At 35.5% G+C, this 25,636-nt stretch overlaps 1 protein-coding gene and 1 non-coding gene across 7 annotated transcripts in view; one reads left to right on the plus strand and one right to left on the minus strand.

Moving 5' to 3' along the window:
- BNIP2 (BCL2 interacting protein 2) overlaps window positions 1-25,636 on the minus strand; it is a 45,457-nt gene that overhangs the window by 12,935 nt on the left and 6,886 nt on the right. The window contains exons 2-12 of one of the 6 annotated variants that reach the window (XM_043918948.1): window positions 25,340-25,446; window positions 24,398-24,465; window positions 23,749-23,925; window positions 21,812-21,988; window positions 19,233-19,335; window positions 18,516-18,647; window positions 16,440-16,526; window positions 16,226-16,324; window positions 15,125-15,160; window positions 12,533-12,580; window positions 6,920-7,064 (exon numbers count right to left, since the gene is read on the minus strand). In XM_043918948.1, coding sequence (XP_043774883.1) covers window positions 6,989-7,064; window positions 12,533-12,580; window positions 15,125-15,160; window positions 16,226-16,324; window positions 16,440-16,526; window positions 18,516-18,647; window positions 19,233-19,335; window positions 21,812-21,988; window positions 23,749-23,925; window positions 24,398-24,465; window positions 25,340-25,389 — 1,053 coding nt within the window. In that variant the 5' untranslated portion in view covers window positions 25,390-25,446 and the 3' untranslated portion in view covers window positions 6,920-6,988. Of the gene's footprint in view, window positions 1-6,919; window positions 7,065-7,964; window positions 12,581-15,124; window positions 15,161-16,225; window positions 16,325-16,439; window positions 16,527-18,515; window positions 18,648-19,232; window positions 19,336-21,811; window positions 21,989-23,748; window positions 23,926-24,397; window positions 24,466-25,339; window positions 25,447-25,636 lie in introns of those variants that run through there. The other 5 variants (XM_043918949.1, XM_043918952.1, XM_043918950.1 and 2 more) reach the window with 5 other exon arrangements.
- On the plus strand, window positions 5,127-5,247 carry LOC122706038. The gene has a single exon (XR_006344293.1). It is a non-coding gene; the product is annotated as a small nucleolar RNA SNORA19 (small nucleolar RNA).

Below are 25,636 nucleotides of genomic sequence, written 5' to 3' on the forward strand. Positions count from 1 at the left end.
ATTGAGCCTTGGTAAATTTAAGAAAAATGAAATCATGTCAAGCATCTTTTCTGATCATAATGGTATGCGATTAGAAATAATTATAGGGGGAGAAAAAAAAACCTGTAAAAAACCCACAAATATGTGGAGGCTAGCTGATATGTTACTAAACAACCAATGGATCACTGAAGAAATCAAAGAACAAATTTTTAAAAACCAAGAAATAAATGACAAAGAAAACATGATGATCCAATCTCCATGGGAAAGAGCAAGAGTAGTTCTAAGAAGGAAGTTTATACCAATATAATTTTACCTCAGAAAACAAGAAAAATCTCAAATAACAACCTAATCTTACACCTAAAGCTATTAGAGAAAGAAGAACAAACAAAATCCAAAGTTACTAGCAGGTAAGAAATCATAAAGATCAAAGCAGAAATAAATGAAATCGAGACAGAGAGAACAGAGAAGAGGAATGAAACAAAAAACTGGTTCTTTGGAAAGAAAAACAAAATTGACAAATCATTAGCTAGACTCATCAGGAAAGAAAAGAAGGCTCAAATAAATTAGAAATGAGAAAGCAAAAAGTTACAACCAACACCACGGAAATACAAAGGATCGTAAGAGACTATAAGCAACTATACACAAATAAAATGGACAACCTAGGAAAAATAGATAAATTCTTAGAAAGGTACAACCTTCCAAGACTAAACCAGAAAGAAACAGTAAATATGAGCAGACCAATCACAAGTACTGAAACTGATTAAAGCAAGACTCCCAAGAAACAAAAGTGAAGGCCCAGATGGCCTCACAGATGAATCTGTCTCTATCAAACATTTAGAGCAGAGTTAACACTTATCCTTCTACCGTCAGACAGTCACTCAGTCATGTCAGACTCGTTCCGATCTCATGGACTGTAACTTACCAGGCTCCTCTGTCCATGGAATTTTCCAGGCAAGAATGCTGGAGTGGGTTGCCATTTCCTTCTCCAGTCCTTCTACCACCCTTCTAAAACTCTTCCAAAAAGCTGCAGAGGGGGCTTCCTTGGTGGTTCAGTGGTTAAGAACCCACCTGCCAGTGCAGGGTCACGTTCAATCCCCGGTCCGGGAAGATCCTTCCCACCACAGGACAACTAAGCCAGTGTGCCACAACTACTGAGTCTGTGCCCACAGCCCATGCTCCGTGACAAGGGAAGCCATGCAATGAGAAGGCCATGCACCGCAACTAGAGAGTAGCCCCTGTTTGCCACAACTGGAGAAAGCCTGCATATAACAACAAAGACCCACAGCAGCCAAAGACAAAAAAATATGTGAATCTTAAAAAAAAAAAAAAAAAGCAAAGGAACACTTCCAAGCTCATTTTACAAGGCCACCATCACCCTGATACCAAACCAAAGATACCACAACAAAAGGAAATTACAGGCCAATATCACTGATGAACATACACACAAGAGTCCTCAACACAACACTAGCAAACTGAAAACAACAACACGTTAAGAGGATCATACACCATGATCAAATGGGATTTTTCCCAGGGATGCAAGGTTGTTTTTTTTTTAGCATTTGCAAATCAATGTGATATACCATATTAACAAATTGAAGAATAAAAGTCATATGATCATCTCACTGGATGAAGAAAACTCTCTTGACAAAACTCAACACACATTTATGATAAAAACTCTCCAGAAAGTGGGCAGAGTGGAAACCTACCTCAACATATAAAGGCAAAACATGACAAAGCCACAGCTAACATCATTCTCAACAGTGAAACACTGAAAGTATTTCCTCTAAGATCAGGAACAAAACAAGAATGTCCACTCTTGCTACTTTTATTCAACAGTTTTGGAAGCTCTAGCCATGGCAATCAGAGAAGAAAGAAAGAAGAGGAATTCAAACTGGAAAAGAAGTGTAACTACCACTGCAGATGACATGATACTACACATAGAAAACCCTAAAATGCTATCAGAAAACTACTAGGGCTCATCAGTGAATTTGGTAAAGTTAGACGATACACAAAGACATCTCTTAGATTCCTATACACTAACAACGAAAGAAAATAAAGAGAATTTAAGGGAAAAAAAAATCCCAGGACTTCGCTGGTGGTCCAGTGGTTAAGAATCCTCCTGCCAATGCAGGGGACACGGGTTCAAGCCCTGATATGGGAACTAAGATCCCACATGCCACAGGGCAACTAAACTAAGCCTATGTGCCACAACTACGGAAGCCTGTGTACCCTAAAGCCTGTGCTGTGCAACAAGAAAAGTCATCACAATGAGAAGCCCCCGCACCACAACAAAGAGTAGTCCCTGCCCTCCACAACTAGAGAAAGCCCATGAGCAGCAATGAAGATCCAGTGCAGCCAAAAATAAATAAATAATAATAAAAATCCCATTTACATCACATCAAAAGGAATAAAATTCCTACCTAAGAAGGCAAAAGACCTGTACTCTGAAAACTTTATAAGATGCTGATGAAAGTAAGCAAAGATGATACAGATGGAGAGATATACCATGTTCTTGGAATGGAAGATTCAATATTATCAAAATTATTATACTACCCAGGGCAATCAACAGATTCAATGCACTCCCTATCAAATCGCCAATGGCATCTTTCACAGAATCACAACAAAAAAGTTTACAATTTGTATGGAAACACAAAAGACCCTGAATAACCAAAGCAATCTTGAGAAAGAAAGACAGAGCTGGGGCAATCAGGCTCCTTGAATTTGGACTGTACGGGCACAAAAACAGAAATATAGAACAATGGAACAGGATAAAAGTCCAGAGGAAAAACCATGCACCCATAGTCAAGTAGTCTATGACAAAGGAGGCAAAAACAGACAATGGAGGAAAGATGGTCTCTTCAGCAAGTGGTGCTGGGGGTACCTCCCTGGTGGTCCAGTGGTTAAGAGTCTGCCTTCCAACGCAGGGGACTGAGGTTTGATTCCTAATGGGGGAACTAAGATCCCACATGCTGTGGAGTAACTAGGCCCGCGCATCCATAGCTAGAGAGCCCCTGCACCAAAACTACTGGGCCTGCACGCTCTTGTGCCACAACAAAGACCCGGTGCAGCCAAAAAAAATTTCAAATACTCAAATATCTTAAAAAAAAAAAAAAGGGTGGGGGGAGAGGGGGACTTCCTTGGCAGTGCAGTGGATAGGAGTTCACCTGCCAATGCAGGAGGCATGCATTTGATCCCAGGTCAGGGACGATTCCACATGCTTGGGAGCAACTAAGCTCAGGCACAACTACCGAGCCCAAGTGCTGCAACTACTGAAGCCTGGGCACCTACAGCCTGTGCTCCCCAACCAGAGAAGCCACTGCAATGAGGAGGCCATGCACCACAGCTAGAGCGGAGACCCCACTCTCTGCAACTAGACAGAATCTGTGCAGCAACGAAGGCCCAGTGCAATCAAGACAATGCAACCAAAAATCAGTAAGTATATAAATGACAGTAATCTAAAAAAACGGGGGCGGGGAGGGGGGAAAGTGGTGCCGGGAAAACTGGACAGCTACATGTAAAAGAATGGAATCAGAATATTCTCAAACACCATACACACACACAAAAAACTCAGCATAAAGACCTAAATGAAAGTCTGCATACTATAAAACTCTTAGAGGAAAACAGGCAGAACACTCTGACATAAATCACACCAATATCTTTTGGGATTCACACCCTACAGTGAACTGAAAACAAAAAGAAACAAATGAGACCTAATTAAACTCAAAAGCTTTTCTACAAGAAAACCATAAACAAAACTAAAAGACAACCCACAGAATGGAAGAAAATATTTGCAAACAAAAAGACCAACGAGAGATTAATCTCCAAAATACACAAATAGCTCATTCAAAAAATGCGCAGATCTAAATGGATGTTTCTCCAAATATGACTTCCCTGGTGCCTCAGTTGGTAAAGAGCCCACGTGCGATGGAGGAGACTGCCTGCAATACATGAGACGTGGGTTCAATCCCTGGGTTGGGAAGATCCCCCGGCGAAAAAAATGGCAACCCACTCTAGTATTCTTGCCTGGGAAATCCCATAGACAAAGAAGCCTGGCAGGCTGCAATCCATATGGTTACAAGAGTGTGACATGATTTAGCAACTAAACCATCAGCACCAAACTGGACAGACAGAGGGCCAAGAAGCACACGAAAAGATGGTTAAAATTGGAGAAATGCAGATCAAAGCTGAAATGAGGTATCACTCCACACCAGTTAGAATGGCTATCAGCAAAAGGATCTGGAAACAATAAATGCTAGAGAAGGTGTGGAGAAAAGGAAACACTATCCGCACTGACGATGGGAAGGTAAATTAGTGTACCCATTACAGACAATAGTGTGGAGCTTCTTAAAAAAAAAAAACAACTAAATACAAACCTACCATATGATCCAGTGCTCCCACTCCTATACATGCACCCCAATGTTCACTGGAGCTTCCCAGGTGGTGCAATGGTAAAGAACCTGCCTGCCAAACACAGGGGACGCAATAGAAGTGCGTTTGACCCCTGGGTTGGGAAGAGCCCCTAGAGTAGGAAATGGCAATACACTCCAATATTCTTGCCTGGAAAATCTCACGGCCAAAGCAGCCTGGTTGGCTACAGTCCGTGGGGTCACACAGTAGGCACGCACACAATGTTCACTGCAGCATTATTTATTATAATAGCTAAGAGTGTTAGTCACTCAGTCATGTCTGACTCTGTGACCCCATGGACCATAGCCTGCCAGGCTTCTGGGTCCATGGAATTCTACAGGCAAGAATACCAGAGTGGGTAGCCATTCCTTTCTCCAGGGGATCTTCCAGACCACGGGACCAAAGCCAAGATATGGAAGCAGCCCTAAATATGGATGTGGTAGGTATATACAATGGAATATTACACAGCCATAAAAGAGCAAAATAATGCCATCTGCAGCAACATGGCTGGACCTAGAGACTGTCATACTATGTGAAGTAAATGAGACAAAGACAAGTAACACATGATATCACTTCTATGTGGAATCTACAAAAATGGTACAAAATGAACTTATTTTCAAAACAGAAATAGAGTCACAGATGTGGAAAACAAACTATGGTTACCAGGGGGATGAGGGAGAGTGATATACTGGGAGATGAAGATTGACATATACACACTATTGTACATAAAACTGCTAACAGTGCACATTTCACTGGCTTTTTTTATGTTAAGAGAAAAGATATTTCTGATGAGCTAAATAAACCTCTGGAGATAAATGAGCAGCATAACTAGTCATTGCTGTCTGTCATCTTCAGACAACAGGCAATAGCTTCATCTTACATTTAGTGTTTCTTTGCATTATGATGGTTTTGCATGTTAATAAAAATGAAGAAGCACTGCAGGTGTTTTAGTATTTGTTGTATAGAAAATATAACTTTTTAAATTAAAAAATAAAAAAGTAAAAAAAATGATAATAACGACCTGCTGTAAAGTACAGGGAACTCTATTCATATTCAGTAATGACCTACAGGAGAAAAGAAACCTTAAAAAAAAAAAAAGTAGATATATGTATAACCTACTTACTGTACACCTGAAACACAACTATATCAACTATATACCAATTAAAAAAAAAACAAACACAAAAAGATATATATACTCTTCCACTGCAGCATTATTTACAACAGTCAAGACACAGAAACAACCAAAATGTCCATTCATGGATAAATCAATAAAAAAAGGTTTGCTGTATATCATGGGATTATGATTCAGACACTTAGAAAAGTGAAATCTTGCCATCTGAGCCAATGTGAAATGGGCTTTGAGGGCATTGCTGCTGCTGCTGCGAAGTCGCTTCAGTTGTGTCCTATTCTGTGCGACCCCATAGACTGCAGCCCACCAGGCTTCCCCGGGGCCTGGGATTCTCCAGGCAAGAATACTGGAGTGGGTTGCCATTTTACATCAAGTCAAATAAATTACACCGAGTCAAATTAATTAGAGCAAGACAAATACCACATGGTCTCATTTACATATGGAAACCAAGAAACAAAAGAAAATTAAGCTCATAGAATATTAGGGGTAAGAGAAAAGGATGGATGAAACTAGAAACTTCTAATTATAAAATATAAATCATAAAATTATAAATTAATAAAATTTAATTATAAAATACATCGCAGGGATATAAGGTACAGCATGATGACTAGAGTTAATAATATTGTATTGCATATTTGGAAGTTACTAAGACAGATCTTAATCCTTCATAAAAAAACTTTTTTTTTGCAACCATGGTGACGGATGCTAACTAGACTTACTGGGTTGATCCTTTTGCAATATGTACAAACATCGAATCACGTTGCACACCTGAAACTCATGTAGTTATATGCCTATTATACCTCAAAAAATAGTTTTACCAATAATTATTTAAATATTTGTTAAAATTACTTGCTTTAATAGTCTTAGATTCCCAAAAATTGCTTGTGAGATGTTCTAGATGTAGTTTGAGCCACATAATTTTAGTACTACTCCATTTTGCAGTTTAGAAAAGTAGAAGGCTCCACGTTCGTAAGTAACCCGACAGTGCTAGTCTTTCTTGAGCAAACCATCCAGTTTAAATTCACTCTAGTACGAATTCACAAGGGTTTGAAAGCAGGATTCAAGTGACACAAGAAAAAGACATTTAAAGAAAGCGACCCCTCGATATTGGGGGGTGGGTGGGAACCACCCTGTAAGCTTTAAGACATTCACCTGGCTAAAAATACGGTGCTAGGCTGAGGACCTTTCTCCCAAACCCGTGTCCCCTGGACTGTTTACTTGGCACCCGGTGGACAACAAGCCTCCTGGCCGCCTCCCTTTCCTTCCCATCCCGGGAGCGCCGCGGGACCATCCAGGCATCGATATCGGTAACGGGCCAGGCCGAAAAGGCCCTCCCAGAAGACCGAGTCGACGTAACGCCTGCTCTGGAGAGTTGCAGGGAGTGCGGGCTGGTTCACCCAGTACCTGGGGAATAGGCGCTTCCCGCCTCGGAGCGGACAGACGTGGCGCAGCCGGCAGTTCAGTCAAAGATATCTACTTCCCCGACCACCTCTCCCGCCGCAGCCGAGATCGCAGAGCTGGGCCGACGACCCGGAAGCGCTCGCAGAACCTGGAAGTGACAACACAAGGGTGGGCCGAGAAGCCCCGCCCCTTCCCGCGCCCGCCATCCACTCACGCCTGAGAAGGCGGGGGTGCGGAGAGAGGAGCGTGTAGCGGCAGTTTTCAAGCTTACACCGCTCAACCCACTTACATCCCGAGTAACTCACCAGGTTCACTACATAATGAGTAAGAGAATTATAACTTTACAGGCTGTTCTTCACTATTAGAAAATCTAAGGCAGTCACATTTAATGTCCGCAGTGTGTTTAGCGTAATACTGTTGAAGACCCTGTAAACTGAAGACAAACTCTTAAATAAGTTTATAGCAAGAATTTCTTAATTCAAAACAGTGCGGCAATTAACTAAACCCAGCAAGCGCTTGGTTTGTGAACCATATAGTATTTTGATTTGGGAGAATCTGTATTTAAAACCTGTGCCTAATACAAGACAAATACTTAAATATATATTCGCATTGTGTAATCTCAAGTGGTATCCTAACCGTGGAACAAAGGAAGCCGGAACGTGCACAGCTGTTTGCCGTTAAGCAGCTGAACAGTGATGAGGGGAGTAAATGCAAAACAAGGGCTACCATCTGGAACCTCTGAGCAGGTCCACAGAGTAAACAGGTTATTATTTATGCTATGTTTTCAGCCACTTAGTGAACCGATTTCACTGGTGGATTCCTCATGACTGAACTAATTCCAAACCATCAAATACAAAGTGTGATTATAGTTAAGATAATGTTTAAAACTAAAGCAGGATGAATTCTTCACCCCTCAATAGGAAGCAGCACCCAAACTACAGAAACAAGAGTGAAGGTCTAGAACTATTTGAAAAGCTTGCAAGATAAACTTTGGAAAAATTATGTAGTGAACTGGGAGACAGAAAAATGTGATAAAATGAGTCAAAAACAAACTTTACAATTAATTTATTTAAATTCATTAACGTTGCAAAAATATGATGTGCAACAAATCAGGACACAAGTTATTGTATTCCTAACAAGTCAAAGAAAATATTACATCTTGGTATCAATAAATCAAGACCAACCCTAGTATTTCTTACAGGGACCAACCACATCAACATCTTGCACACACAGATTTTAGAAGTGAATCTCTCTCACTGTAAAAGGAGAGCACTAGGCTACACATAATGTGAATAGTGGTAAAATGATCACAGTAGGTTAACTGTGTCTAAATGACAGCATGTGAACGTGTAGTAAGAAAAATGTTTGAATTCTTGAAATACACATATCAAAGTGCATTAGTGTCTAATGAATTCTGAATTGTGTTCCATGAGCCCCAAGGTCTGTGCAAGTCAGTGCCCTGAACATCACAAATATTTACTAGCTAGTTTATGTAAATAAAACTGTTTAAGGGGCATAACTTTAGAAAATTCAAATACAAAAAGTGCAGTGAAGTAGCTAATTAACATTACTTTCCAAGTTCCTCCTTAGCTAAAATGAATGTGAAAATGTATCAAAGTTTCAAAATGCAAATGTTTTAACCTCTTGCAGAATGTCTTATAAAGCAGAACTATCTGAAAGAGATAATAATTCTTTAGTAACATGAAAGCACTAAACCTTTGATTTTCTTCTGTTGTATGATGTATTAAGTGCTTTATGTAGACTTTCCATAGCATTTTTAAAGTAGTTCTCAAAACATAAGAAATTAAGTAGATCATGCAGCAAAGTAACAGCTCTCTTCAAATTTTAGTGTCACTCCTTGCCGGTCAACACATTAGTTTCAATTACCATTTACAACTTCAAAGGAAAGTTACATTACTAGGACTCATCACCATTCTGATTCTAATTTATTCAGAATCTTGGGGTAAGAAGAGAAGGGTGAAAGGCTCCCCACGTAATTCTTCTTTACTATCACAACACCAATAATCTCTCACTTCTCTTACCCAGCTGACCTTCTCATGCAAGCATGCAAGTCTAAGTCCTTAACTTTCTGCCGGCAACTCAAATTCCACAATCCCTATTCCCAACACAGTACTTGGTCTAACTTTTAAGTGCATTAGTTCTTCTAGATATCCCACCCTTCTGAGATCTGTGATCCATTTCTCAAATATCTATATGGGATAAGAAAAAACATAAGGCATGAAAAAACAGAATGGGGTAGCCATTATCTATCTATTTTCAGTCTATCTCCTCCTCCTCCTGATTGAGCAATGTTAGCAATTCTCCACATATAACATGGGGCAAAGGATGAAACTACGGTCACCTTATATACAACCTTTCCAATCTCATTAGGAAACTGGACTGTTCTACTTGATAATCCTAATGCTAATTTATCTGTCAACTGAAGAAATCTAAAAAGCCGCTTCTGTATTAATTCAAACACTTTCAAATTCCCTGAGCACTCACATGACAACAGCCAGAGTAACAGAGTCATTTACAAGAAGGCTCTATCAAAAAAGTGGATTCCTTACCTTTTTAAGTTCTGTAATTGCAGCTGAAAGACAGTCTAGCTACCTATATAAACCTATCAATCAACAAATTTCAATATTCAGTATAGTTACTAAATAATGATGTCCATTTTGGAACAATACATTAAATGTTTACCAGCCATGAAATGTCAAAAGTAACCTCTCCCATAACCCTACATTTTAATCTGAGCATTGTAATTGCCAACATTCCCTATTTAAACTTGCTTCTGTATGAAAAGACAAAGAAAGCAGAAGGAAATATGCTTTCTCATTGGAGGTATTACCAGCCTTCACACCCTTCACTCCATAGACTCCTTATTCATGTATTCTGTATGCAGCCTGCAATATTCTGTAAATTCCTGCTTGATACAAAAAATGGTACCAAGAGCTGCCATATATAGTACTTCCCTTAACAAGGACACATTCAGTGGAATCTTAGATAACAACTAACTTTATCCCTAGGCCCTACTTAGAATCATATTTCTTTACATATTCCCCCACCCCCAGTTAAAAAGACTAGTAAGCTTAAATTGTGGGATCAATATATTGACTACCCTTGGTTCTAATAAGGAGTATGTCCAAGAAGAAACACAAATTACTTTATGAGAAACTTTTGACAAAAAAAAAAGACACTCTGAACTCAAACACAACAAAAAATAGTGACAGAAGCATCAAATTAAACAAGTTAAATCCATGATCCCAGCAGAAAGATAAAACAACACAATTATATCTATTTACCTTAATCAGTAATGGAAAATTAAAATTGAATGATACTACTAATGTCACATTACTATTTATAAATAACAAATTTAATAAATACTTTTCCTCTAGCCTACTTGTTATGATCTTCAGTCTCATAGTTATGAAACATTATGGGGCACGTCCCTGGACCAGATTCCATTAAGGTATAGGTTAGAACAGGCATTCTTTTAAATCTAATGATTGATAGCACACCCCTTTGCTTGTATCACATTCCCTCTGAATTTTAATGTTCTAATAAAATATAGGCTACCTCTACTTCAAAAAAAAAAAAAAGTAGGAATATGCACCACTTTTGCAACAAGTTGTATCTATAGTCAGGAACAATGCTTGTGAAAGCAAAAGTCAATATTAACAGTAACATGTTGAAATTGAAGAATTGGGTACTAAGTGGGAAGGAAAGTCACATATTAAAAAGCTCAGCCCAGTTTGAGACTACTTTTCAGATTAAAAAATAATCACTTAAAGCACTCTACAAATATACACTCTAATCAAAAATAAATTCAGTATGATCCTTTATTCATAATTCTCATATAATAAATTCAGAAGGAATGCCTAAATTGTTAGTTTGCATTGGCAACACAAAGTATTTCGAAGATCTGAGCAAGCAATATGGTTTTGGTTTTAGTCACTGTAATGACAATAGTTCAGGATCTGCCTACAGTTGCTGGATCCAAGTCAAGTGAGAAGGCTGCTGAGGACAGAGTCTCATCGTGGGAATCCTCTAGTCTCTCCCAAAATAGGACTTGCATTAGTGTGTCAAGTTTATGAGTGGGGAGGACAAAGAGTAAAGGAAATTCTCTTCTGTAATAGAAAAGTTTATACTGAAAACAGTAATGATAAAAGCCAATCTAGGATAGAATAAATCTTGAAGGTTTAGCTCTCAATTTCATTACTTTTCAAAAGTAATTTTCATTACTTTTCATTGAGCTTTCATCTCAATTTCATTACTCTTTTCACATAAATTACCTTATGTGAAGGGCTGGAGCATGGTATGACCCTTAAATTAGGAAAGTACTGAGTTCACCAAATATATGAGTCCCACAAGTATATTAGACCAATTTGTTGCTTTTGGATGATTTTGTGGGTAATTAAGTTCTACCTGGGGGCATAAGTACAATTTCAGTGTAGAGTCAAGGTACTTACCAAATTAAACAAGGAGTTTATATGCTTACACCAAATGCGTCATCCACAACACCACAGTATGACGATGCTCTAAGACTTACAAAATAACTTAGTTTACAGTACTGTCAACACAATTTAACAGAAAATGTGAAAATACACCACATCTAACTAGGTCAAACACCCGATAGGAAAGTATTTTGGTAAAGTGCCCACATTGAAAGCAGTTAAAAAAAGCAGCCCTGTTTTCTAAAGAGAAGAAGTGACAGTGAGTAACTCATCACATTCTCTAAATATTACGCTGCACTCACACAAATTCATAAGAGTGATATCCTGGACACACAGCTTACTTCACATTAGTGAACAAACCTAACATTTTTATGAAGTTTTGACTTTTGGCCAGAAGATAAAATGTCCAAAATATACACATATATACACAAACCCCAGTTCTTAACCTCTTTAAAGTCTCTAATTCTAGAAATGGCTTTTTGATTTGTCTTTAAAAGAAAAAGTGTGCAATATACTTCTATTTGTGTCTGAATTAAGAAACAATAAATGTTAAGTGAGAAAAATGTTCAGAATAGTACTAATCTACTTAGATTATATACACGACCTTTGAGTATTCATGAGAACCAGTTTAACTGTCCCTCACCTTATGAGCATATTTTCTAAGTGACCCAGGAAGTATATTTAACCATTTACAAAAACAAAACTTCTAACATGCACTTTAAAAAATCATGGTCTTATTTACCTGCATATTTGTCCACAAGAAAGGTATACATTAAAAAATATTGCTCAAAAACATAAAAATATATATTATCTCTTTCCTTTTTCCATTTAGGCATATAAATATTTTACTGAAGAAAATGCATCATTTAACAAACAAATGCAAAAACTGCTTTATATAAAGTGTGGTTCTCTGCTATTTAGTAATATAAAATATAAAATGATTACAATATAATTAGCTAGTAAAGTACTAAATTCAAGAGATCTGCAAACCAATACAGCAGTGAACAGTCCCTTATACAAAAGTCCATTAAGAAAAAGTCAAGTCAATTTTGTAACAGGTTACATAAAAATCAGGACCAATAAATGCATTATAAATGCAAAAAAGCACTGCTTCATCAGCACATTCTTCAGTTGTGTTTGGACTAGATGCCAAACTTACTGTTCATTTTTCGGTTCATCTTGTTTTCCATTAAGCTCTTGATCAACTCTGTTTAATGAAAAATAATACAGATAATAAGTTAGCAGTAAATGATCAATTTTCTTTTTAAAAATAATGACTAATTTCACCATAGATTATTATTCTGTTAAAAACAAAGCTTTGCAAAGAAGCAGACATAGTAAAAAGGTTACCAAACATTCTCCCAACCAGGAAAAGATAACTTTTAAAGGCAAGAGGACACTGGCAAGAATGTGACTATTGCTGCTGGTTTTTTTTCTAAGGAGTACAAGATACTTCATATACAAATGCACATAAATTTTATTAGAAGTTCAAATTACAACAGGTATATTAAGATGTTGAACTGTAACATGGCTGGGGCAGGGAGCTAAGTGATCTGAGTGGCAGGAAAAATAACTTGTCAAAAACTATTTTGTTAACTGATATATTTAAATGCCACAACTGTCACCAACTGATCAATTTGTATTTTTAAGTTCAGTGATGAAAGTACATATTTATGGATGCCATAATTATTCTCTGGAATTTTACTGGTACACTATGAATTTGAATGCTTTTCATTTATCTTGATAGTAAGAAGTCACAGAATTTAATAATCAGAAATATCTAGATGTAGATTAAAAATTAGGAGAATTATGTAATTAACCACAAGAAACTTACAGACAACCCTTCACAGATAATGTACAACAATTTATATCTATTATATTTGTATATTTTTATTTGTAGTACTTTGAATCACTGATGGAGTAGAGTTTAAAACATCTTGGTATAATATATGAAGATACTTTTCACACTTGTTTCCATTACTATGATCAAAGCCTTGGCCTGTGGTAAAGCCAGATTAGCAACATTTAAAAATATTAGTTATACTGGTATCAAAAGTTTGAAAGGTACATATTCTTGATAAGGCATGCAATATATACATCAATCTTTTCAACATATGAAATATCAGTATGAACTAATTTCATAAATACTTTATTTTAAAACTCTTTTCAAACATTTTAATAGTCAACATCTATCTGGCTACACTTACACTGAGTTGTTTGAAACCAACATCTAAAACTGCTACATTTAAGCACACTCAGCTTTGAATCTTCCTATCACCAGTACTCATTATAGAGATTTTACCTTGAGTAAGTTCCCCACAGGTAGCTTCTGTTAATTTGATATTAAAAACATGCCCTTCTATTTTTAAACTTGAATGTTGCCATTTTCAAGCTGACAAGGATTATTTTTGAAGGCTAAAGAAAATTTGTACAAAAACTAAGAAGTGCCTGAAAGATATATGTAATGATTCTATTTAAGGTTAGATAAAACAAAAGTTTTAAAAAAAAAATTCAAGATAAAAATAATATTTGTAAGTTTCAAACAATACATTTAAATAAAAAGTACAATTCCACTTTTTTTCTGGTGCCCAAGTTACTTAACTAAGAATTTTGTAAAAAGATACAACACAGCAGATTTCATCCATAAAGGCAATTCATTTTGAAATCTACAAAGCAGCTGGCTTCAAAATATTCTATAATTACAGACTACATTTCAGTCAGTTGTCTGGCAAGTGCACACCAATGCCTTGAGAGGAGTGAGAAATGAGCAAGATCTAAAATCATTGTTCTTATCTCTATCTTAAAATGTTTAGCTGTAAAGTGTCATACAGAAATGTAAAGCTATGATTTGTTCACGTGGTCAACTGAATTCTTGCTCATCAACAGAGCCAAAATGTGTTTGAAGTTAAATATGAAGTTAAGAATATTCCAGCTTTAATTCCTCACAGTGGTCCAAATAATAAATAGATATCTCGCCTTAACTCTTATGAAAGACTGTATTAATCTGTTTTGCTGACTTAATTGTCACAATTTAAAAAATCCATTAAAAGTCAGATCTAAATCCTGTACTTTTCTAAATTACTATATAAAATAGTACTAATTTATACCCTCGCCTTTCATCTTCTATGCTAACATATTAACAGATGACAGTTTGTTATGCTCAAAGCAGAAGTATTCAAAATTAAATTAAAGATGGAAAGCAGAGTGTTTAACTATCAAATGGTACATTGAACTTTTAGGTATTTTATCACATGGAGAATTTGACTAGTTAGCAGGCCATTGTTTAAGCATACAAGGAAATCAATGTTGGTTAGCCAAAGAATATCTGCATTGTAAATATAATTATCAACCCCAGGGGGGAAATCTGATATATTAAAAAAAGCACATAAATATTTCAAAAGCACAAACTGGTATGGTGTTGTAAGTAATTGGTTTATCAAAGAGCATTCTTAGGCATTTACCATCTGTTATTTATACCAAAAGGAGGAAGGAGATGTGGTCTTTATTTTCTAACTGGCATTATTAAGTGGCCTTTATTTTGTAACTGGTCTTTATTTTCTACGTAGAGAGAATCCAAGCCACACTCAGCAGCAGGAACTTTGGATTGACTCCATATTTGGATCCTGGAGTATATTTATATTTACAAATGCTGTTATCTTTGTCTACAAGCTAACCAACCAATAAGGAAGAGTTAGTCTGTGCAATGCAAATGGACTAGTCTAGATGCAACCCAGTCAAGGTGTGCATATACCTTTTCTTTTTCTTTTTTAACTTTTCTTCTTCATACCTTGGTAGGGAAGAGTTATTTTAGTAAATATATATGTTACGAAGATGAACAAAAACTAAAAAAAAAGCTCTAACAACAAACTCAAGTTTGTAGGCAAACTCAAAAATATTTAATACACTATATAGAAAGTCAGAACTGACATAAGAAATGTGGCGTTGATATATTCAACAAACCAAAACCTCAGATTATTAGAACAAAGAAATATTTTTCTATATTATAGCACTGTGATACTCAAGTATTTATGTTAACAGCCTTCTGCTAAGTCCTTCTAGAAGTTAAATAAGTAAATTTGGTAAATAGAACAAATTACAGCCACTGAAAAGTATCAAGGTTAGGCTGATATAAATATATTTTATTTCCCTAGTAATATGATTATTCGATGCCACAATGAGCTTACTTAAATTTGAAGAGCAGCATGTTCGGGTGTGGAGAATGTGCTTTAGTACCGACCAATCAAGAATCATCTCTTAGACTGTCACTAGTCTTTAAAAATATAAATGAACCAAACCAGAAACAATTTCTCCTACTTCAACTGATAGCCCAAAGAAAATGGTGACTTAAAAGGAAGGTGTTCACAGATGTACAGAACAGACTTTTGACTCTGTGGGAGAAGGCGAGGGTGGAATGTTTCGAGAGAACAGCATTGAAACATGTATATTATCTAGGGTGAAACAGATCACCAGCCTAGGCTGGATGCATAAGACAAGTGCTCGGGCCTGGTGCACTGGGAAGACCCAGAGGAATCGGGTAGAGAGGGAGATGGGAGGGGGGGATCGGGATGGGGAATACATGTAAATCCATGGCTGATTCATGTCAATGTATGACAAAAACCACTACAATATTGTGAAGTAATTAGCCTCCAACTAATAAAAATAAATGGAAAAAAAAAAAAAAGGAAGGTGTTCAAAAGTGTCTTCTTCCCCCTTTTCTTTGTTATAAAAAAAAGAGCAGTTACCAAATATTTATAATATATGAAGGGAGAAAGAATAGGTACCAAAATATTTACCTCTTGTATATCAAAATATAAAGATCCAAATACAACGAAATAAATAAAACACAACATACTGTTTTATGCATTCTGGTATTCCAACATATTCCATGGGGACAAGCTCTGCTAGTTCTGCCAAATTAAAGACGTATCTAATTTTTTGGCTGAATTTTGAGCTATGGAAAAAAATAAAGATAAATACCTTAATATTTCTGACCAATAGAATTGACAAAACATTCATACAAAGAGTTTGTAGGGTTTTTTTTGAGTTAATGGCTCTCAGAAAATTACCTAATAAATGGTCTTGTAACAGCCAGAAGTGTTCTTATAAACCAAGAGGGATGTACAATGATTAGAGATTTTAGGTTTTTCCGTAACCTGGAGTTAAAAAAAAAAAAAAGAGAAAGAAAATTGAAAAAGCTCTACAAATTCTAATGCTAGAAGAAAAGCTAAGTCATCAATAAGTTTGTGCAAGTCTATACAAAAGCTGTCACTTAGATATATTACTAAAGACAACAAAAGATAACAAACAAAACAAACAAAAAGCACTCCTAAATTGAAATGGTCCTTCCCACTGCCATGAAATTAATTCTACTTCATTCATATTTATTTTTACAGTGTAGCCTATTATTAAATGTCTCCTAGTATACAACTTGTCTTCAGGACTCTGTCAGTCAGAGGTAGAGGTCAATGATGAATATAAAAGTAAGCTCTTTTCATTTCTCAGGAATGGAGGGGAAACTGTTACTGATTTCTTCAACAACATGAAAGGCACTGGGCAGGCAGTAAGATGAGAGAGGAAATCACCTAGGGAACAGGCAACATGAATCAGATCTAATGTATTCTTTTGGAGTCTAAATAGAGAAGGAAATGGCAACCCACCCCAGTATTCTTGCCTGGAGAATCTCATGGACAGAGGAGCCTGGTGGGCTACAGTCCACGGGGTCGTAGGAATCTGACACGACTTAGCGACTAAACCACCACCACCAACACCAAGTCTAAAATTCTGATTAAAAGTTAAATGCACACCGAGGAAACCAGAACTGAAAGAGACATGTGTACCCCAATGTACATCGCAGCACTGTGTATAATATCCAGGACATGGAAGCAACGTAGATGCCCATCAGCAGATGAATGGATAAGAAAGCTATGGTACATATACACCATGGAATATTACTCAGCCATTAAAAAGAATTCATTTGAATCAGTTCTAATGAGATGGATGAAACTGGAGCCCATCATACAGAGTGAAGTAAGCCAGAAAGATAAACACCAATACAGTATACTAACGCATATATATGGAATTTAGAAAGATGGTAATGATAACCTTATATGCAAGACAGAAAAAGAGACAGATGTATAGAACAGACTTTTGGACTCTATGGGAGAAGACGAGGGTGGGATGATCTGAGAGAACAGCATTGAAACATGTATATTATCAAGTGTGAAACAGATCTCCAGTCCAGGTTGGATGCACTGGGATGACCCAGAGGGATGGGATGGGGAGGGAGGTGGGAGGGGGGTTCAGGATGGGGAACACATGTAAATCCATGGCTGAGTCATGTCAATGTATGGCAAAAAACACTACAATATTGTAAAGTAATTAGCCTCCAACTAATAAAAATAAATGAAAAGAAAGTTAAATGCATTATCCTAGACAACTTAAAATGATGAAATAAAAACTGCTGTTTTATTGTTATAGTTCACACTTATCATAATCATTAAATATTAAAAAATTACATGAACCAGCCAGTGTCATGTTCATGTATGAAGAGAAACCTATTCATAGACCTCAGTTGATTAAACTACTCTGAATTAGCTGTGGTCAATTCAAACCAAAGAGAGGATCAAAATACCTTCTATTAGCATGGACGACTCTTAGAGGAATACAATTCTAGAGCTCACTCCAAAGAAAGATTACAGATAAATAAGCATCATAAACAACAAAATATAGTAAGCACTATGTGCTCAGTCGTGGCCGATTCTTTGCGACCCCATGGACTGTAGCCCACCAGTCTCCTCTGTCCATTGGAATTTTCCAGGTGAGAAACTGTAGTGGGTTGCCATTTCCTTCTTCAACTAAGCACTATAAATGAAGCAAAAGCCAGAATGCAATAAAACAGGAAATGTACTGAATTCCCCATCCTTTCCCAAAATATAAATTATAGGAAAATGTCTGATGTGGTACAAAAGAGAAATAAAGAGCAATTTTATAAGTATGAAAATAGAAACTTGCTATGAAATTAGTAAATGTAATTCATGAAGTAGATACATGGTGCCTATAAGTGGTAACAGAAAATAAATTTTAAACTAATAAGGACATTATAAAATTTATTCAGACTAGCTTTTAACTTGTATTTATAATACCTTCTATCAATTTGTTGATAGCATTTCCTGAGCCATCCCAGACTGGGCATTTTTCTTCGAGTTGTTGCACCATTTAAATATACTATCATGTAGTTTTCCGCTACTAACAGCTCCAAAGTGCCAATAACATACCTATAAAAATAAAGTCTTAGACACTACTATGCAGAATCAAACCAGGTTTATCCAAATAACACAATTCCCTTCCCTCTCCTTCACTGAAAGCAAAAATTCAAAACTCTATTAGTTAATATTATTACTATTTAAAGAAAAAAAACTTCTTTCTTTTAGAAATACACATTGAAACGCTTATAGATGATAAATACTTGCAGGGATTTGCTTCAAAATTATATCATGAGGGAAGTATTTATGGGAATAATGTATAAACTGATAATTGTGGAAGTGGGTGATAGTTAGAGAAAGATTTAATATATACTTCTCCCTACCTTTGTATATGTTTGAAATTTCCCACAATAAAGCTCTTAATGTGTTCTCAAATGTAAAATACAGAAGTTGGAACAAATAATCTGTAATATCCCTTCCAGTTTTAAAACAACAATTCTTCTGTTGAGTTGTAATAGTTTCATAATGCCAAATAACAGACTGAAGGAACCAGAACCAGGATATTTACAATTTTTACCTAGCTAAATAAAGTTCCCTTTCTTAAACTAGAGATCTGATTTACTCAATTCTTTCCAAATATTGTGATGATCTACTTACTTAAAGAGATTGTCCATCAGGTATCTATAGTTAGGTTGACCACTTTCAGGCATAAAACAGACAGCAAACACAACAATGGCATTTAATCCATCTCCATAATACCCTGAAAAAGAAACCAGCATTATTATACTCTGAAGACTTTTCAGGGGATATCATTTATAGTTGACAAATTATAGTGGTTTATGTTCCACACATTTCTGAATCAAAAAGTATATTTTCTGCTGTCATTGTTCTGACCTTGTATAGTCTTACAAAGATCTTTAAATCTTCTCTTCTCAAAAACAATAAAATTTGATGAGGAAATGGTGGCCATATAAACCAGAAATCCACTTAAATTAGCATACTCAGAAAGCTAGCCCTATTTTATCAAGTAGACAGAATGATATAATCCAAGAATGTACATCTGCAATAAAACATTCTTATGCAACTTTTACAGTGGCTGCTTTTTAAAAAATAGTTTTACATTCAATGATATCTAGCATTTTGTAGCTTTTAGGGTCTTACAAAGTAAGAAAAGATTATATCTCTGACATAAGACTAAGTGAAGAAAAACAGCACTAAGATATGTTTTAATTATAATCTCTATAATGTAAATGTTTTAATTATAACATATTAAGCTGTAACCAACAATGAGTATTTCTGCTTTAACTTTCATTCCTATTGTTTGCAAACATGCACTGAAAAGGTTGAACACTTCATTAGAATCTTCACTACCTTTCTTAACCCCTTAGTCACAAAACACATTGCAGTAACTCAGTAGGACAAAATGGCCCAAATTACCATTTTGTCTTAAATAAAGTGCTATGTCTCAAAGATATTAGGTTTAAACAATGAGGCAGGTCTCACAACTCACTTCCAATGAATGATCTGAATTAATACACTATCTGTGGACTTCCTGATCCATATTATCCTGTTTTCTTCACTGAGTAAGACTAAATTAGGCAGAATAATGCAACTGCAAACATTCAAATGATTTGTTTTCAAATGAATGAAGACCACAGAAATAAGACTATGTGAAAAAACCAATCTGCTTGACCTTTGTGACACCTTGTCCTGCATTAGGAGGAATTCAGGTTATATGACACGACTAGAGAGTAACATTCTGGTGCTATTTATTTACAGTGACTATGTTAACTTCTACATACAGCACAGTCAGAATGATAGAAATTATAGCTTTACTTCATAGCTTTTCCTATTTGACTTGTAAATTTCTTAAGGAACCAAGCCTTATATTTGTATATTCTAGAAATACACAAAGCAGGTGTTCCATAAAAATATGGAATGAATTCTCTACATTGTAGTAAAGCTAAGTGATTTGTTCACAGTTTTAAGGTATATTAAGAATCATATTTTAAAGGGCCAGGTTGTATTTATAAGCACAAAAGACTTGTACAACAATGTTCACAGCAGTTTGAATCAGAATAGCTCAGACTGGAAAAAATCTCACATGGTCCACCAAAATAGAGATGGATAAACAAATCAACAGTTAACAAGGAATGAACTGCGGATACATGCAACAACAAGGATAAACGTCAAAATCATTATGCTGAGTGAAAGTAGATGAGTGTAAACTGTGATTCCAGTTACATGAAATTTTCTAACAGGCAAAACTAACCATGGGGTAGGCATTAGAATAGTGGTTACTGCAGAGAGGGTATTCATTGAGAGGGAGTACCAGAGAATTTTCTGGGACAATGAAAATGTTCTGTCTGTCTAGGGGGTGTAGATTATATGAGTATATAGGGTTATACAGGCATTTGTCAAAACTCAGTGAATCATACACTTAAGATTAGAGCATTTCTAGTGAAACAAGAAAAATAAATACTCTATATCACTTCTATCTAAAGTATCTAAACTCTTAGGAACAGAGATGAGAATGGCGATTACCAGAAACAGGATAAAACGGGAAATAAGAGTCAAAGTACAAACTTCCAGTCAAAAGATGAGTAATTTCTGGGGACTAATGTACCACATGGTGACAATCGTTAACACAGTTAACAATATCTATTATGTACTTAAAAGCTGCTAAAAGCGTAGTCTAGACCTTAAATGTTTCCACCACAAATAAGAACTGGTAATTATGTGATGTGATCCAAGTGTTAGCAAATGCTATGGTGGCAATCATTCCCAATACAGAATGCCATCAAATCAACATATTTTATACCTTAAACTTATATACAATGTTATATGTCAGTTTTATCTCAATGGATATGGAAAATGAAAAAAGGAATTTGCAAATACTGCAAAAAGAAATAAAAGGATTAGAGTATTTTACTCTATATAAATTATAAATGGAAAAAAAAGAGGAGAGTGTTAAGTCCTAGTTTAAGGGTGTTTAGGGATAAGGGTGGAGGGAGATAGTTTTCATTGTATACTCATACTTTTGGAACTTATTGTATGTGTACATTAACAATTTTTAAATGTTTTATTCTTTTACTTCAAACCTGCTACATTTCTAAAAGGACACAATGTTTATTATACTTTCAAAATTATGTTAATATCTCAAAGGAAAGATTCTCTAAGCATTCAGATGTCTGATAGTGTATTAAAAAATCTGAAAAATCTTTGGTTACTCTTACCTCCATGGCTGATAACTTTCTTATAGGGTTCAATTGCTTTCATATCAACCCTGTGGTCCTGTTCTCCAATTCTGAACATACGCCAGCGTCGTCCATCGTCTTTCTCCTCTGCTGCTGTATATTCAGTAATTGAGCCTTTCCTAATAATTTCAGTAGTCTTGGGCTTTGGAAGATCATCTGTCAAAATAAAAGATTTTTGAATCACAGATTGTTACTTACACAATAAAAATCAAATTATATGTTAACCACTTTACTATCTAATTAGACTGTTCAGAGAATATTTTTTATTATATCTTCCATGGAATTTTTTTTAAATCTTTTATTTTATATTGGGATATAATTGAGTAACAATGTTGTGAAAGTTTCATATGTACAGCAAAGTGATTCAGTTATACATATACATGTATCTATTTTTTTTCAAATTCTCTTCCCATTTAGGTTGTTACATAATATTGAGTAGAGTTCCCTGTTTGTGGAATTTTAAATATTTCTTCCATAATAGAGGAAAAGGCTTACTCTTGATATAAGGCCATTTTATTTTTGGAAATCATAGTTCTTTAACTTTTTTTGTATTGCTTAATTCACAGAGGACCTAACCGCAGTACAACGTACATCTACAATTTGCAGATTCTGTTGACAACACTGTCCTTGACAGATAGTTACCACTATATTAACTAAAGCAACTCTCTGGGGGCCAATGTTTATTGTTGTTGTTGAACACACAAATTATTCCCCAAACATTATAATAGCAGATAGAAAGTGGTTAACAAGTCAACAGTTACTTCTCATTTGATCAGTTTCATAAAGCAGAAAATTATTTGATAATATTCCAAAGTTACATGCAAAAGTCCATTTTACACTGACATTAGCCAAAGCACAAGCACCAGTGATTAGGTATAATTTACATTTTAAGGTTGCATTTTAGCTGATTTTTCATGATGTAATGATTTTCAAAATTTTAGTATCACAGTCCTTACCAGAAGATGGGGGAGGGGGAACCTACGGTATGTTAGTTGTTTGTTTCCAAGACAAAGCTGTTAACGGAAAATATCCTTCCAGGAAATGACTACAGCAGCATTAAAGAAAGAAGACAAAACACATAGGCAGAAAACTATTTCAGTATCTTTATAAAATATTGTTTACTACTGGATTGCTTATTGAACCAGTAAAATGGGGAAGAAAAAAGAACAAAAGATAAAGTACATTAAGAATCTTAACTCTTTACTGCAGATAACATACCTAGTGCTAAACACTGCTTGGAAGCAAAAGTCACTTAAAAGATGAAATATGCATATATAAGTTATTCCCAACTACAAAGATACGAGACAGCAATTATCTAACTAAAGGAAGCGTGCAAAGCAAAACACATGCCAATCCCTTTCAATTCCAAATAGCTAATGATAATAAATATAAGAGTGGAGTCAAGGAGACTACATTAGTTCAAGTTGGTCATTTACAAAGTGCAGCACTATCAGATGAACCCACTAAAAAAAAACACCTCAAAAAAAACACCTCAAAACCTTCCCTATAGAACTCTCTCTGCAAATTCTTAACTATTTTTAAGAATTCCCTAAAATATGTTTTTCAGAGCTTTCCCTCTTAGTTGATCGACTGAATAAAAGAACACGCTGTAATTATCAAGCAATATTTGGGAGCAAAATGGAAAAACAACTTTACAGTACTGGGCAATTAAAAAAAAATAAAGCCACATGTAATCTACTATAAACAGTTTGGAAAGCCATAATATTCAATGTTAGACAATTTTTATATCTTTACAACCTATACATGAACTTTAGAATTGATAACATCTTATTTCAATAAAATCCCTTAATCACTGATTTTAGTTGGTTTCATGATGAAGTGAAAATGCCACTGTGCATATACATGAGCACAAACATTCATTAATAAAGGTCAGGTAAAATCAATGAAACACCTACCTTCCCACTCAAATTCATTACTGTCCTCAGACGGCGTATCTAAGTCATCTAAGTCAATCTCCCCACTTTCATCCAAATCATCTGACAACACAGAGCCATCACTAGGATCCAGAGTTAGGCTAATGTCGGGAGCCATTAGTTTCTTCCTCACTTTATTGCCATTAACTTCTAGTGAGCCTGGAATGGGTTAAAAAGAAAAATCAAAGATATATTTAGAAAAAATGCTTAGATACATAAATCGAATAAGAGAACTTTAATCACTTTATTCTTGAGAAAGTAACATTCATTAAACAATTCCAAAGCCCTTACTTACAAACTTTGGACTTTGATCACTACTGCTTCTCTATCACAGCAAGCTGACACATCCCAGCAAGGATATGCCTTTTTAAATAACAGAAGCAGAACTTACAGTCAGTATTTACTACTAAAAATCATCTTGCCTCTCTCCTTCATGATCAAAATTTCTAAAACCCAAGGGTATGTTTTTGCAAAGTATTCCAAAGCATTCCAAAAATGCTTTCCTAAACAGTCAACTTACCCTTTGGCACCCTATGATGGAACAAAAACTGAGTATATTTTATATCTTGACAAAGTGTGTTAAAAAGAAATACCACAGATAAAAGTCTATTTCTAAGTGTCAAGTTCTTACCAGGCTGACTTTCTGGTCCAGTTACAGCTAATATATCTGCTTCAATACTATCATCTTCTGGTAAAGGTCTAAAACACACAGACATAATTTTTAACCCAGAAATTAAAGAATAAATCTTTTGACATTCAAAGATCTATTAAAATAGCTTATAGAAACACTTATGTGAAAAACTAAATAAAGCAATGTTTCTTAAGCTTGAGTAATTCACAAACTACTGTTAAAGAAAATTTTCAAACTGTCTCAATTGATTTACATATCTATATAAGTAACACATAAAAGTAGGTATATATTCCCTATGTAACAGCTCTTAAATACAACTACAAAACAAATTAAAAAAAAATCATTACTTTACAAAATGAATATATGAATTTAATGGGATGTACAATACAATGTATGATGAAGCTAAACTGTCACAATGGAAATATGAAAATGATGATTATATGTTTCTGAGCTCAGCATTTCTATATTATGATTATCATTCTGTGCTATGCAATGACTCAGTACTCTCACCAGCTGTTCCTATTCCAACTGCTAAGTAATCTTCTTATGCACTGAGATGGTCTTCTGACCAAAATGGCATGGAAGTATCCCTTAAATATATGGTCTGCCTTTGCTCTTTTTATCTTACCCTAACCGGTGCCGACAGAATTGTAAACACAAACACAAATGTGTCACGGTAGCTCACCAGATACTATAGAAAGCTTTCCTGGTCTAACTTAATAAGTTTTGTCTTAAAATAAAAGCATACAATAATTCCTACAGGCTTCTAAAGACCATCTTCCTCTAGAAACCCTGAAGACTCTATTACTAGTACTAAATGAACATTTTGCAACACTGGGTTTCTTGACCAAGTACAATCAATATTCATTTATTAAGTGACACCTCAGTAAAGAAGTAGTGAAGTTCCGTTTTGAATCTGTTTTCATTTAAAACATTGCTCACATTGGAAAATCTTCATCTTGCCATTCTTCCTTAAGTTCTACACCTTCCATCCTCAGTCTGGACTCAATGTCAACTACAAACTCCTGATAATCTAGAGTGCCGAAGTCCTGTTAAAAAAAGAGAGAGAGAAAGAAAAAATTTCATAGGCTTATTTTCCACATTATCTGTCGAAAAGATGCAATAATCTTATATTTGAGTTCATACTTCCACCCTGGTCAAGAAATAAATTTAGTGGGTTCCAACTACTACTTTCCATTCCCCTCCCCCGGCCCCAAGAATTAGAAAAGAGTCAGAGTA

This window comes from Cervus elaphus, chromosome 12 (genome assembly GCF_910594005.1).
Source record: "Cervus elaphus chromosome 12, mCerEla1.1, whole genome shotgun sequence".
NCBI lineage: Eukaryota > Metazoa > Chordata > Mammalia > Artiodactyla > Cervidae > Cervus > Cervus elaphus.